Source organism: Musca autumnalis, unplaced genomic scaffold (assembly GCF_047663935.1).
Source record: "Musca autumnalis isolate F117 unplaced genomic scaffold, ASM4766393v1 scaffold_4, whole genome shotgun sequence".
Taxonomy (NCBI): domain Eukaryota; kingdom Metazoa; phylum Arthropoda; class Insecta; order Diptera; family Muscidae; genus Musca; species Musca autumnalis.
Window position 1 is genome coordinate 75,920,086 of NW_027411977.1, and position 15,949 is coordinate 75,936,034.

The following is a 15,949-nucleotide window of genomic DNA, read 5'->3' on the forward strand; positions in this document are numbered from 1 at the left end:
TTGGAAGCTGTCTATCGCCCATTTTATTCTTGGGATGCTAGTTAAGCTGTCAATCAGTTGCTCGTCCTGTGCCGTACAGCCCTGATTGTGACTCGTTCGTTGCGAGTCACTCTCTAGGTCTGTACAGCCTGGAAAATGCACTTCAGACAGCAGATTTAGAGTCTCTAGACCAGAGTTAGTCCACGTACCGTTTTCTCGTTTGATGCTACCCATGGGTTTGGGAAGCAACCGATTATTTGAGCAAAACTGACAGTCAAAACTGATCGTGTGTACTAGAGCTGGCAAAAAATCGATGGCACTATCGATAAAATCGATTGTTTTTTAAAAATTAAATATCGATTGATAGTTTTGCCTATCGAAATTATCGGAACAAAACCCCCAACCTAAAATTCATTGAAATAAATTGAAATTTCGCTGTTTTTGGTTTTGTGTGTGTGAAAAAGTAAGTCCGTAGTCACACGTACACATTTTTCGGAAAAGTAAAATGTATTTTTTAATATTACATCTTTGTGTTTATTTCAGCTTGAGTCCATATTTTGTTGTAATTCAATTGTTTGAACAACAAAATATTTTAAAGTGGATATGAAATTGATTAGTTGCGGGTGAAGGGTAGGGAGTACTATAGTTTCAGTTGTCACCAAACAACTTCATCAGTTCCCTTTTTCGCCGACTCTGTATCGATAAACAGGTCAATAAAGCCATCTAGCAAATTACACAAAATGAGAAATTTGCTGTATGGCCCTAAAGCTGTTTACCCTACAATTTGAGTCGAACTAAATAATTTCATATCCACCACTGTTTTTATGTCGTCTTTGCTTCGCAAAGAATACGAACATAGGAATGTTGCTTCAACAAGAATGTTGTTTTTGCATTACGCATTGGTCAACAAGGCCGTGCTGATGCCTATTATCATATCTACTTTAAAATATTTTATTGTTATTCAAACAATTGAATTACAACAAAATATGGACTCAAGCTGAAATAAACACAAAGATGTAAAATTCTGCAGTCCAACAAATAAAAAAACGCCGACAACAATTTTTTAATATTTTTATAAAGTAAAAACAATTGTTTATTCTCCTTTACATTTCTGTGTACTACTTGTGCAAAATGTCAAGAAAATCATTGACATTTCCGCCATTTTCGTCTTCAAATTAATGGTGCTAACAGCTTAACGATAATATCGATAGCAATCGATATTTTAAAATATTATATCGAAAATATCTAATGTTCGGAATATCGATGGTTTGCCAGCTCTAGTGTGTACCCCACTTTACTTTCATGTCAAAATTTCAGTGAAATTACTCTTATAGCCCGTTTAGACTATTCCCTTATACGATGATTAAGGGCATTATCTCGATTTAAGTGCTTAATCCATCAACTCAAAACTTGGATTTGTTTTAAATCAAATGTTAAATAGAAATATTTTGATATACAACACTGCTTTTTGCTCCTAAAAATGCAACTATTGCAGTCTGTACCAATATTGACAACTATGTTCATGTGTCGTTTATTTACTAGGGTTATGACTTTATGACCTTTTTTCTCAAGAATGATTTCCTGTAGCGAGAGTAAATGAACTTTTGCCTATTAATGCCAAAAATATTGTTCATTCCATGTAATTATTAAAAAAGGTCACGCACAAACCACTTTGACATTTTTCTTGGAAAATCGTATGAAATGAAAAAAAAATTGCTTAAAAATGTTTTCCCTGTTGCACGAATAAATGACATTTTGCCTATTAAAGACTAAAATAATTTTTATTCCATTTAAATATTGAAAAAGGTCCCGCACAAACCACTTTCGATTTATGTGATACATGGAATAAAGCTACATATATATGATATAAAATGATATATATGTAATAATATGACGGTAAAAATGGTGAGAAACAAAAGCTTATGTCATTCTGGATATGTCGTGTGGCTTTAACGATTGTTTTGAGTTATTTATGTGCTTAAAGTGACTCCAAATTTTTTTTCCAAAAAGCTCATCTATAAAAACTTTAAAAGCTTTTTGTGAGTGAGTTTTTTTCTATAGAATCACCTTGTAATTAAGATTTTTTCTAATCTTATGCAAAAGTTCATCCAAATATGACACAGGGATAACCCTATTATTTCGTTTTTCAAATAACTGTAAACACAAACACTCAAAAACAAACAGAAGCGGAAAAATAGAAAAATATTAGATAAAAATAAAATGGATGTAGCTTTAATTTAATATAAATTGTAAACAACATATTTAATAGCAATTTGTCAGATTATTTTTTGCAGTATTTCATTTCATTTTTAATTTTCAAGCAATTCTTTTTGCAAATTCGCGTATGTATACGTAAACAAAGATCAGCTGACTGGCATTTTATATCATTTTAGACTAGTCTAAACAACTAGGACTTGAAAGTTGGATTTAGAAATCGAGTCGATTTAAAATGACTACTCTAAACGGGCTATTAGTGTGGCCCGGGACTTATGAGAATTTATTTGAAACATATGCAATGGAATTGATTGAATCCCAGTGGATTTGTTAAATCCTCTTATAAATAAACGTACTATAAGTTAACTTTTACCAAACCCACTAGATTTCAACCGTGAATTCCATTGTTCAAACGTCAAATGAAAACTCATCTGAAATCCATTAAGTCAGTACACATTGTCAGTTTTGAATGACGATTTTTTGCAATTATCGATAACTGTCCAACCGTCCAGCAACCACAAAATATTTGGTGGTTGCATGATGAATGACAAAAATGAACGGCCACACTAGCAAGCAACAACAAAGCTGTCATTCAAAACTGACAATGTGTACCCAGCTTTATATTAGGCGTTCTTTAATGGGTACTTTACACGATATGTATTTTACATATGGGTTGTCACTTTGCGTATACATTTTGTATATAAAAAGTGACAACCCATATGTAAAATACATATCGTGTAAAGTACCCATAATCGAATTCCCCACTACAGCAATTTTATGATTCGATCTAGAGACGCATAATTTCATGCAATTTTTACAATGAAATCAACTGTCAATTCCTTTGCGTATACGTCAAATGGAAACTGATCTGAAATCCATTAGATTAACTTGTTTACAAACGCTATTATAAATGTACTCTAAAAAGTATTACCACTATATTAAAGTGCCACTCCAAAGTCTTGCCACATCGATCAGTTTGTTTTGTTTTTATTTGCATTCACATGACATTTGTTTCAGCAAATTCTTATTTCTCAAATTTATCATATCTCCTCTTTCAAATGGCTTCAAAATATTAATTTGTAGAGTAAAAAGGAAAATACATTGATTTTGATTCGAAAAAATCGTGTAATTTATTTATTCTCAGCACAAACAAAAGCAATTTTAATTTTAACGCTTGAAAAATATTCCTTGAATGTGAAATTTTCCTCGGCATTGTGTTTTTTCGCCAGACAACAATAGTATTTTCCACAGAACAAAGAGCCAAAAGTTGGCGAAACTAAAAAAGAAAAAGATTACTGCAAAAAATTATTGTAATAACAAAAACTAAAAGCATTAAAATATAGTACTTTTTTGTAGAAATTCAAGGCATCTACTGCTTGTTAACAATATCTGCTCAAAGAAAACACGACGAGAGATTTGATATCGGGACATTAATACATGAACATCTAATTGGAAAAATTATATACATATTCTTATAAGGAGAGGTGCAAACAATTGACTCGGTTCCTCCTCTCGCCCTTACAAATATTTGATAAAACATTAAAAATTTAAAGTTACATCTCTACTTTCTTCTCCGGCAAGAAGAAAGCAAACAAAAGCGAAAGTGTTGCTTTGAGACATTGTTGGTTTTGTGTACCTACCTAACAAGGGGCTTCATCAATCACAAGGCTTACATTACAAACATGGCCAATACACTGGAGGAACAACAGAGTCTACGAGAATGTGAAAACTACATACAATCCCATGGCATACAACGCGTACTCAAGGATTGCATAGTGCAGCTCTGTGTTAGCCGCCCCGAAAATCCAATACAATTTTTACGACAGTATTTTCAAAAATTGGAAAAGGTAAGTGAACTCTTATGTCCGTTTCTTTGTTATTTCGGTGTCCTTGTACTTTTTCATCCACATACATTGTTTTGGTTTATTGGCCCCAATAAACCCGAAATAATGAAAGAAGTTTGTAAGTTCCCTGCGCATATTATTAGGCGATTGTGGGATAGTTATCATAAACAGTGGTCCTAATTATTCCACTGAGAGAACAAATCAACACAGTCTTCACCAAAAAACGATACTTCGGGCTTTTGTAACATTCAGCCCATTAATGAGCGAAGTATGGAGCACCAACGTAGACAGAAGACAATTTGTTCAAAAAGTGTATGAAAAATTTTCAATTCGGAGGGGCCCCGATACCCTTTAAAAACACCCTGTGTACGTCGCTGATGTGGAGAACAATGTTATATGGTTGAAACAAAAGTCTACTAAGGAGGTTAATGTGAGAGACATATGAAGGAGGGGCCCTTAGTAATGTCGACACTATCCGGAAAATCTGGAAAGTGACCTTAAATTGATTTAAATCACAAAAGTGTTGTACATTCTTGAAAATTCCATCTGCAAAGTGGATCTAATTTTGACAGCCCTTTTAGCTGGGCAGAGTAGGTTTTTAGAGCTTTTGCGAGACATATTCACAAGAACCTCCACTGATGAATATTTTGAAACAATTCTCGAACAGCCCTTAAAATTATCTTTTGATATACCAAACTTTTTAAAATTTGTGAGGGATGTCTTGGAAGGATTTGTCCGAAATAATCCATATTTGAAATTTATTTAAGTTTGAGAAATATATTATATTTTCTAAAACAAAAGGTGCTTCTATTGGCCCTTTCTGAAGCAAATGGTGCTTTTATAGACCCTTTCGAATAGAAAGGGTGCTTCTATAGACCCTTTCGAAAAGAAAGGGTGCTTCTATAGACCCTTTCGAAAAGAAAGGGTGCTTCTATAGACCCTTTAGAAAAGAAAGGGTGCTTCTATAGACCCTTTCGAAAAGAAAGGGTGCTTCTATAGACCCTTTCGAAAAGAAAGGGTGCTTCTATAGACCCTTTCGAAAAGAAAGGGTGCTTCTATAGACCCTTTCGAAAAGAAAGGGTGCTTCTATAGACCCTTTCGAAAAGAAAGGGTGCTTCTATAGACCCTTTCGAAAAGAAAGGGTGCTTCTATAGACCCTTTCGAAAAGAAAGGGTGCTTCTATAGACCCTTTCGAAAAGAAAGGGTGCTTCTACAGACCCTTTCGAAAAGAAAGGGTGCTTCTATAGACCATTTCGAAAAGAAAGGGTGCTTCTATAGACCCTTTCGAAAAGAAAGGGTGCTTCTATAGACCCTTTCGAAAAGAAAGGGTGCTTCTATAGACCCTTTCGAAAAGAAAGGGTGCTTCTATAGACCCTTTCGAAAAGAAAGGGTGCTTCTATAGACCATTTCGAAAAGAAAGGGTGCTTCTATAGACACTTTCGAAAAGAAAGGGTGCTTCTATAGACCCTTTCGAAAAGAAAGGGTGCTTCTATAGACACTTTCGAAAAGAAAGGGTGCTTCTATAGACCCTTTCGAAAAGAAAGGGTGCTTCTATAGACCCTTTAGAAAAGAAAGGGTGCTTCTATAGACCCTTTCGAAAAGAAAGGGTGCTTCTATAGACCCTTTCGAAAAGAAAGGGTGCTTCTATAGACCCTTGCGAAAAGAAAGATGCTTCTATAGACCCTTTCGAAAAGAAAGGCTGCTTCTATAGACCCTTTCGAAAAGAAAGGGTGTTTCTATAGACCCTTTCGAAAAGAAAGGCTGCTTCTAGAGACCCTTTCGAAAAGAAAGGGTGCTTCTATAGACCCTTTCGAAAAGAAAGGGTGCTTCTATAGACCCTTTCTAAAACAAAGGGTGCTTCTATAGACCCTTTCTGAAAGAAAGGGTTCTTCTATGGACCCTTTTTGAAAGAGAGGGTGCTTCTATAGACCCTTTTTGAAACAAAGGGTGCTTCTATAGACCCTTTCTAAAACAAAGGGTGCTTTTATAGGCCCTTTCTAAAACAAAGGGTGCTTCTATAGACCCTTTCTAAAAGAAAGGGTGCTTCTATAGACCCTTTCTGAAACAAAGGGTGCTTCTATAGACCCTTTCTGAAACAAAGGTTGCTTCTATAGACCCTTTCTGAAACAAAGGTTGCTTCTATAGACCCTTTCTGAAACAAAGGGTGCTTCTATAGACCCTTTTTGAAACAAAGGGTGCTTCTATAGACCCTTTCTAAAACAAAGGGTGCTTCTATAGACCCTTTCTAAAACAAAGGGTGATTCTATAGACCCTTTCTAAAACAAAGGGTGCTTCTATAGACCCTTTTAAAACAAAGGGTGCTTCTATAGACCCTTTCTAAAACAAAGGGTGCTTCTATAGACCCTTTCTAAAACAAAGGGTGCTTCTATAGACCCTTCCTAAAACAAAGGGTGCCTCTATAGACCCTTTCTGAAAGAAAGGGTGCTTCTATGGACCCTTTTTGAAAGAGAGGGTGCTTCTATAGACCCTTTTTGAAACAAAGGGTGCTTCTATAGACTCTTTCTAAAACAAAGGGTGCTTTTATATACCCTTTCTAAAACAAAGGGTGCTTCTATAGACCCTTTCTAAAACAAAGGGTGCTTCTATAGACCCTTTCTAAAACAAAGGGTGCTTCTATAGACCCTTTCTAAAACAAAGGGTGCTTCTATAGACCCTTTCTAAAACAAAGGGTGATTCTATAGACCCTTTCTAAAACAAAGGGTGCTTCTATAGACCCTTTTAAAACAAAGGGTGCTTCTATAGACCCTTTCTAAAACAAAGGGTGCTTCTATAGACCCTTTCTAAAACAAAGGGTGCTTCTATAGACCCTTTCTAAAACAAAGGGTGCTTCTATAGACCCTTTCTGAAAGAAAGGGTGCTTCTATGGACCCTTTTTGAAAGAGAGGGTGCTTCTATAGACCCTTTTTGAAACAAAGGGTGCTTCTATAGACCCTTTCTGAAACAAAGGTTGCTTCTATAGACCCTTTCTGAAACAAAGGTTGCTTCTATAGACCCTTTCTGAAACAAAGGGTGCTTCTATAGACCCTTTTTGAAACAAAGGGTGCTTCTATAGACCCTTTCTAAAACAAAGGGTGCTTCTATAGACCCTTTCTAAAACAAACGGTGCTTCTATAGACCCTTTCTAAAACAAAGGGTGATTCTATAGACCCTTTCTAAAACAAAGGGTGCTTCTATAGACCCTTTTAAAACAAAGGGTGCTTTTATAGACCCTTTCTAAAACAAAGGGTGCTTCTATAGACCCTTTCTAAAACAAAGGGTGCTTCTATAGACCCTTTCTAAAACAAAGGGTGCTTCTATAGACCCTTCCTAAAACAAAGGGTGCCTCTATAGACCCTTTCTGAAAGAAAGGGTGCTTCTATGGACCCTTTTTGAAAGAGATGGTGCTTCTATGGACCCTTTTTGAAAGAGATGGTGCTTCTATAGACCCTTTTTGAAACAAAGGGTGCTTCTATAGACCCTTTCTGAAACAAAGGGTACTTCTATAGACCCTTTCTGAAACAAAGGGTGCTTCTATACAACTTTTCTGAAACAAAGGGTGCTTCTATAGACCCTTTCTGAAACTAAGGGTGCTTCTATAGACCCTTTCTGAAACAAAGGGTGCTTCTATAGACCCTTTCTAAAAGAAAGTTGCTTCTATAGACTAGCCTTCTATCGGAAGACCTCTGACCTTCTAACAGCATATGTGCCACCGTGGTGCCATGGTAAGCACGTCCGCCTTGCACTCTGTGTTTTACAACGGTGGTAAAATACTTATGAGCGTATTGCAAGCGTCATTTCCTGAGTATTCCAGCCTTGTAAATCTTCCCTAACAAGTAGGTCCCATATCATTGAGCTAATATGAATCGGCGTGCACTCATTGATATGATAGAAGTATCCCGTGTCGCTTTTGGGATGTGTATGGGAACATATGTATATGTAATCTGGCTCTGGGTCTATCTCTAGAAATGCGGCTGAATCGATGAATAGTAATCACAAAGCTTCTGGAGTTAGTTGAGTAGATTTGGCAGGGCAGTTGAAAAGTTGCAGTGCGTCGTTAGAGCCTGTGCTGCATGTTGGGCAGATGTTTTTGCACGGTGCCATCAATGATTGACCTATAGGACGGCTGCAACATCGTGAGCATAGTTGAAGCAAAACTACTCTGGTTTGTCGTGATATCTGGCACTCCTAAGCTGCGATAAATGAGGTTGTTCTCCAAATACTTGACAGTATCAAATGTTTTTTATAAGTCAAGCACCATCGACATTGTCCTATCTCACGGTTTGTTCTGGTTGAGTCCTCGGCTAATGTGTGTGTAGTTGTTGTGTCTGTCGGTCGTGCAGGACACGCGAAGAGGTGTCGTGTGATGTGTGGAGATTGGCCACATTTTGGGCATGTGTCAGTTATCGCAGGATTCAGGAGGGACAGATAACTGTTGAGGTACCTAGCGATACCAGACCTGAGCTGGGATAGATTCGATCTGGTCTCCCTAGGTAGGACCCTCTCATCCTCGCTTACAAGAGGGGGTCTCCCACTGACCACAACACAGCACGTATAGTAGGAGATTTGGTCTTCAACAGCCTTTGTGTGTACTTGTTTAAGGGCGTTTTTATGTCATCATCTGATGGATTATGGGGGATTGGGGGGATATTTGGTAGCTCTTTACGAAAGTCGTATCTAATGGGTGTGGGTCTTTCATAGCGGGGTCTATTGCAGCTCTCATGGTTAAGGTGGTCCTGTTTCTGGCATTTAATCGCGTGTTGTTGTGTTAGGAGGGTACAATGGGATTTTACCGGGAGGAGTTTAGTTTCATGTTGTAGGTGGTTTTCTGGGGCCTTGGAGTGGCACCCTGTAGTGATACGCAAGGCCGTATTTTGGACCGTTTGGAGGTTCTTCCATTGCGTGTCGCTGACCGCCGGTGACCATATTGGTGCTGCGTAGTCAAGGAGGGGACGACCTATCAGGATGGTCTCCTTATGTTTCCCCCATGTGCTGCCAGAGAGAGCTTTAAGGATTTTATTCCTTTTCCCTACATTCCCAGCCACCATCTCGGCATGTTTACAGAAGAGGAACATACTATCGAAGGTTACACCCAATATTTTGGGGTTCTTAATTGTTGGGATGTTTTGCCCGCTAATATGAATATTTAGTTCAGTGTTGACCTGAGGGTGGGGAGATAGTTGTTAATGTGGTCTTCTATTTCTTGGATATTCCTGCCAATGGACATGATCGTGCAGTCATCGGCGTATGATATTAGCTGGACATTTCCGGGGGGTTGGGAGCTTTAGAGATATTGTAGTTAAATAACAACGGGGATAGTACGCCCCCTTGAGGTACTCCCTGTTTGTTCTTCCTGGGTTTGGATTTGTGTCCTCGGAACTCCATATAGGACTGTCTGTCTGCCATGTAGTTAACCAGCCATCTCTTGAGGTAGTTGGGGAGTGTTGTTTCCATAACGTCCCTCAGAAGAGTGGCGTGGTTAACCGTGTCAAAGGCTTTGGACAGGTCCAGTGTCACTAGTATGGTTCTGTGATGTGGCCTCATGCTGTTTAGTCCTTCTGTTACCTTAGCCGTGACTTCACTGAGAGCTGTTATAGTGCTCCTTCCAGCTCTGAAGCCGTGCTGATGATCGGCAAGGTGGAAGTGTTCAGTGAAGCGCGGTAAGATAATAGATTCCTGTATTTTTACAACTGGCGATAGCTCATGTGGGCAGTTTTGCTTGGTTTTTGGATAGGGATTATTTTTCCGACTTTCCACATGTTTGGGACCTTGAAAGTGCTGAGACATTGGTTAAAGGTTGAGACATTGGCACATGTTGTTGTTACTGTGTTTTTATTATATGGTCCTGTGTCTATTCTCAGTTCGAGGAATGTGTTTACTTCGGTGGGATGTAACCACAGATCTACCGGGGTTAGTTGAGTAAGTTTCAAAGGGCAGTTGAAAAGGTGCAGTGTGTCGTACGCAAATATGCCGCATGCTGGGCAGATGTCTTGCATCTGACATCCTGACATGCCTGGACGGGGGAGTCCTATCAAAGCTTCCTATCGAAAGCATGCCATGTCGATGTTGTACCGGAAAAATCTTTTCCTCCTCATGTAGATGAATGGTCCACTGAAGACATGAGGGCGCATTTTGACAAGTTTGCACTTATATTCGCGGATCAAACTGGCGTCACATAGCCTACCATAGACCGACATATCGCGTTATATGTGGTCAACAAGATTTCTTTATCTGCACTCCAAGTGCTGCCGCCTAGGGCCTTGAGGGCCTTGTTTCTACATCTCAGCTTGTCGCAGATAGCTGTGGCGTGCGTGGACAAAATCAACATGTTGTCAAATATGACCCTTAGAATTTTGGGGTAATTTGTGGTCGTTATTCTACTATCGTCGACCCTGAAATTGAATAGAGTGGCCGTACATTTAGTGGCGGATATTTGCATATTCCTCGCGTGGAAAAATATGTTACGACCAGTCAAATAGAAGTTCAGACTTTCACAAATGACATCAGGGAGGGTACCTGACGCCATGATCGTACAATCGTCCGCATATGTTACGATCTCAAAGCCGTCTGGAGGAGGCGGAATACATGAGATGTAGAGCTTAAACAGTTACGGAGATATTACCCCACTTTATGGGACTCCCTGTTTCACTCTGCGGGGTCTTGTCTTGTTCCTGAATTACACGTACGACTGGCGTCGTCGAAACATATAATTGATTCAAACCTGGCAGGAGGGTTGTCTGCTCTATGTCCTCAAACAGCGTGGAGTGCTTGAGAGTATCAAAGGCTTTTGATAAGTCAAGCTCCACCTTCACTGTTCTGTCACACGGCTTGCTATGGTAGTGTCCTCGACTAATAAATGTGGAGATGGCGTGCAGCGCTGTTGTCGTGCTGTGAAGGGGTGTCGATGGAACCTCTACGCACGTGACTGAGGTCCTATCTTTCTTCTTTCCAAGGTTTGAGAGTGACTTAACCTTTGCCCACAATTCACTAATTCCGACAGAAATGATGTAACTCTTCGGATGTTTTAATCATTAGCTCCGCTGACGTTCACCACCACTGGAGTTGACACGGCGAAGTTCATCACGCTCATTTGCTAATCCCAACGCCTCTGCTGGGAAGTTTGGACTTACTTCGGGCATTTGACCAGCGGGTATATGGCGAGCGGTTGCAGCTGTGATGATGTCTCGGAACTTACTTTCTGCTACCGAACATTAGAAGGATTAGGCAGATCTCTGAAGCGGTAATTAGTGAACTCTCTGAAATCTGATGATTGATAAAAGTGTGACGTTCAGAGATGTTGAATCGGTACATGTAAACGTTCAGTGGATATGATTGAGCTAAGGACTCCGCAAATAAAAGGGTTGATGACGATAATCGGGAACTTGATGTGGTGGTGCCGATTTTTAGGGTTCGGGTTCGGGTGTATATGATCAGGAACACAATGTATTCGGTGTTTGGATGTACATGATCGGAATGACGATGTATTCGGCGTACGGAATTGTATGATCCGGTAGATGATAGGGGTAACACATTAAAGATCGAAAAACACGAGTTTGCTTTCAAAGATTACAATTTGTACTGTTCGTCTTGTTCAGTAGGTTGCCACCAATTCCTATCCACCTTTATATTTTAAGCCTACTGCAAAACTTGAAGGAAACAGTATCCTGCAGTATTTGTATAGTTGTTGTAGCACTTCAGATTCACTTTTAATTGAAATCTGTTTCAGGTGAGTCGTATGTCTTGTTTCTTTTTTGCTTCACAATGCTGTACACCACCAATCAATCTATCGATTAAGCAAGAATATACGGATGGATGAGCAGACGAATTACATTGAGTGACACCAAATATTTACTGACAACTTACCAAAGTAGGCAGAATAATACAATAAGGGGCTGGTCGAAACATTTACAGGAATGAATTATCAAGGAGAGAAAAAAGAAAGAAAACAAACAGACATACGCATGTTTGTTGTACTATTGGTGGGATGGCCATTTATGAGGAAAATCGATGAAATGTCATTTTCGTACCTGAAAGTGGTCCATGTATTCATCAACATTCTTTTATGGAAATGCAAACTTTTATTAGAACAGAAAAGTTTCATTCTTTTTGGGAAAATTTTGTTTTTATCCCCAGCTAATAAAAAAGTAAAAAGGGAAATCCCACAATTATAACGGTGACCTCAAAAACTTGTTTTTTTTATAGAATCAGAACCATCATGTAACATGCAAAAGAATACGAGATGGACCCATAGTTCCTTTTAGGAATATACATAGAATCTTACATTTATGCATGTCTGTTCGTCCATCCGTCCGTTCGCAAAGTAAGGTCGCATTTATGTTGTTGTTGTAACAGTGTGTATTATTAAGTTTTTATGTTAGTTCTTCTGTTCAATCTGGCTCTGGGTCTATCTCCAGTTCCAGGAAAGTGGCTGCTTCGATGGGATGTAACCACAGATCCACTGGAGTTAGATGAGTAGGTTTGGCTGGGCAGTTGAAAAGGTGTTTTGTGTCGTGCGGGCCCATGCCACATACTGGCCAGATGTCTTGCACGGTTCGGTCGATTTCCGCCCAATAAGAATTTAGGCGACTGCAATATCCCGAGCGTAGTTGAGCCAAAACTACTCTGGTTTGTCATGGCAGCTGACGCTATATTTGCTTATGGCCTTAACAACTGCATCCGTGTGAATACTATTTAAACCTGCTTGATATGCCTTTTGATCTAGGGGTTCTCTCCTATATTGTTGGACCTCCGTCTCTAGGGCATGAATATCCTGATATGCCTGAATGTGTCGGGCCTAGCCAGCAGATGGTGATTGGGATGGCTCTCACGGTAACACCCAAGCAAGTACTGCAACGAAAGCATTTCATTGTGTTGCTTTACTGGAAGAATCTTTGCCTCCACTTGTAGATGGTCCACTGAAGACTTGAGGAGGCACCCTGTTGCTGTTCTCAGGGCGGCATTCTGGCAGGTTTGAATATCTTTGCAATTCGTATCACATAATCCCGGGGACCAAACTGGCGCCACATAGCTTACCACAAACCGACCTATCGCGTTACATGTGGTCAACAAGGTTTCTTTATCTGTACCCCAAGTGTTGCCGGTCGCATTTATTTTTATTGTCCAATGAAGCTGAAAATTGGTGAATATCACTTTTTTGGCCATAGGAAGAACGCTACTGCTTTTGGTGATCTAAACCGATCATGTTGGATATTGTTCTCATATATATTTTCGGCCGATTTTAGGTAATTGATGCACCAAACACGGTATATCTGTCCGATTTAAATAAAATTTGGATTGTGTAATCGAACTTGATCGAGGAATAAATGTGCAAAATTATATGGAAATCGGTTCAGATTTGGATATAGCTCCCATATATTTTTTGGCTGATTTGAGCTATTTAATTCACCATATACGCTATATCTTTCCAATTTTGAATGTGTGAGTACTTTGGTCTAGAAATAAATGTGCCACCAAATTATATCGAAATCGGTTCATATTTGGTCATAGCTTCCATATATATTTCCCGCCGATATGAGGTATTTCATGCACCTATTTCAATAACACGTGGAATATGTGACGGAATTTGGACTCGAAATAAATGTGCCAAATTGTATCGAAATCGGTTGAGATTTGAATATAGTTCCCATATATATTTTACATATGGGTATCATATAGTCAGCCCCGCCCGACTTTGATATTTTCCATACTGGTTTTAGTATGTGCAAGCACCATCCAGCGAAACCACATTGAGACTCCACAACTAGAAGAGGCCATTAAGTATTTAACTAGCGCGCGAACCTCTCTAGCGGAGACACAAACCGCTCTGCTAACACTTTTCTTAACAGTGCGTTAGCAGAGCACTGTTAAACCTTACAGAGCTATTCATTTCTTTGTAAAAAACTTCCTTTTTAGGTCCTTTAAGGAAAATTCTGCCACGACAACGTGGGTATCATTGGAAAGCTTGAGCTTGTAAAATCCTCAAAAAAAAATATTGCCGACGTCGCGATATTAACCGTTTTTGGAAACGACCCTGCAATAAGGATACTTATTTCGACCACAGATCCTTTAAGGAAAATTCTGCCAGGACAACATGGGTATAATTATCTCCTGGGCAAATAAAATCGTTAAAAAATATTGCCTGATGTCGCGCTAATTGCCGTTTTTTTAAATGACCCTGCAATAAGGATACTTATTCCTAACACATATCCTTGAAGGGAAATTCTGCCAGGACGACTGGGTACCGTTGTAAAGCTTATCGAGACATCTATCTCCTAGGCGAATAAAATCTTTAAAAAATATTTCCCGATGTCGTGATAATTGCCGTTTTTGTGAATGACCCTCCAATAAGGATATTATTTCGACCACAGATCCTTTAAGGAAAATTCTGCCAGGACAACATGGGTATCATTATTTCCTGGGCAAATAAAATCTTTAAAAAATTTTGCCCGATGTCGCGGTAATTGCCGCTTTTGTGATTGATAATGCAGTAAGGATACTTATTTCGACCACAGATTCTTTAAGGTTAAGGTTAAGGTTTAATTTATTGAGCCTTTTTTTAGAAACGTTATAATTTTACAGAGCACTAATAGATAGAATTAATACTTAAGATTATAATGTGTTGTCCAAATTTACAATAAGTGTAGGTATGTTACAGCACCATGCTTTAAGATATATATGAATAATAATTGTTGTACGATAATAATGATGTGAAAAATAATTCCTTGCTCCCGGGAATACAATTTTGCGAGTGTTATAAACTCAAATAAACTTACAACAGATTCTTTAAGGGAAATTCTGCCAGGACGACATGGGTATCATTATCTCCTGGGCAAATAAAATCTTTAAAAAATATTGCCCGATGTCGCGCTAATTGCCGTTTTTGTGAATGACCCTCCAATAAGGATACTTATTTTGACCACAGATCCTTTAAGGAAATTTCTGCCAGTCGACATGGGTATGAATATCTCCTGAGCAAATAAAATCTTATTGCCGTTTTTGTGAATGACCCTGCAATACGGATACTTATTTCGACCACAGATCCTTTAAGGAAATTTCTGCCATTCGACATCGATATCATTATCTCCTGAGCTAATAAAATCTATAAGAAATATTGCCCGATGTCGCGATATATACCGTTTTTGGGAATGACCCTGCAATAAGGATACTTATTATGGCCACAGATCCTTTAAGGAAACAAAATTAGTATCCCTATTGCCGGGTCATTACCAAAAAAAACGGTAAATATCGCGACATCGGGCAATATTTTTAGCTATTTCGATAAGCTTTTCAATGGTACCCATGTCGTCCTGGCACAATTTTCTTTAAAGGACCTAAAACGGATTTTTTTACAAAGAAAAATATTTTTGAATATCTCTGTTAAGTTTAACAGTGCTGTACTAACGCGCTGTTAAGAAAAGCGTTAACGCAGCTGTTTGTATCCTTTAAGGAAAATTCTGCCAGGACAACATGGGTATCATTATCTCCTGGACAAATAAAATCTTTAAAAAATATTGCCCGATGTCGTGATAACTGCCGTTTTTGTGAATGATGCTCCAATAAGGATACTTATTTCGACCACATATCCTTTAAGGAAATTTCTGCCAGTCGACATGGGTACTAATATCTCGTGGGCAAATAAAAAATTTAAAAATATTGCCCGATGTCGCGCTAATTGCCGTTTTTTGTGAATGACCCTCCAATATGGAGACTTATTTCGACCACAGATCCTTTAACAAAAATTATGCCAGGACAACATGGGTACCATTATCTCCTGAGCTAAAAAAATCGTAAAGAAATATTGCTCGATGTCGCGATATATACCGTTTTTGGGAATGACCCTGCAACCAGGATACTTATTGTGACCATAGATCCTTTAAGGAAACAAAACAAGTATCCCTATTGCCGGGTCATTAGCA

The 15,949-nt window shown here is 38.8% G+C and overlaps 1 protein-coding gene across 1 annotated transcript in view; it reads left to right on the forward strand.

Annotated features, from left to right (window-relative positions):
- Positions 1 to 3,215: 3,215 nt before the first annotated feature.
- The window catches only part of Pka-R1 (protein kinase, cAMP-dependent, regulatory subunit type 1), a 175,849-nt gene continuing 163,115 nt past the window's right edge, over positions 3,216 to 15,949 (forward strand). The window contains exon 1 of the mRNA XM_073984465.1: positions 3,216 to 4,040. Within this exon, the coding sequence (XP_073840566.1) occupies positions 3,876 to 4,040 (165 nt within the window). The 5' untranslated portion in view covers positions 3,216 to 3,875. The remainder of the gene's footprint in view (positions 4,041 to 15,949) is intronic.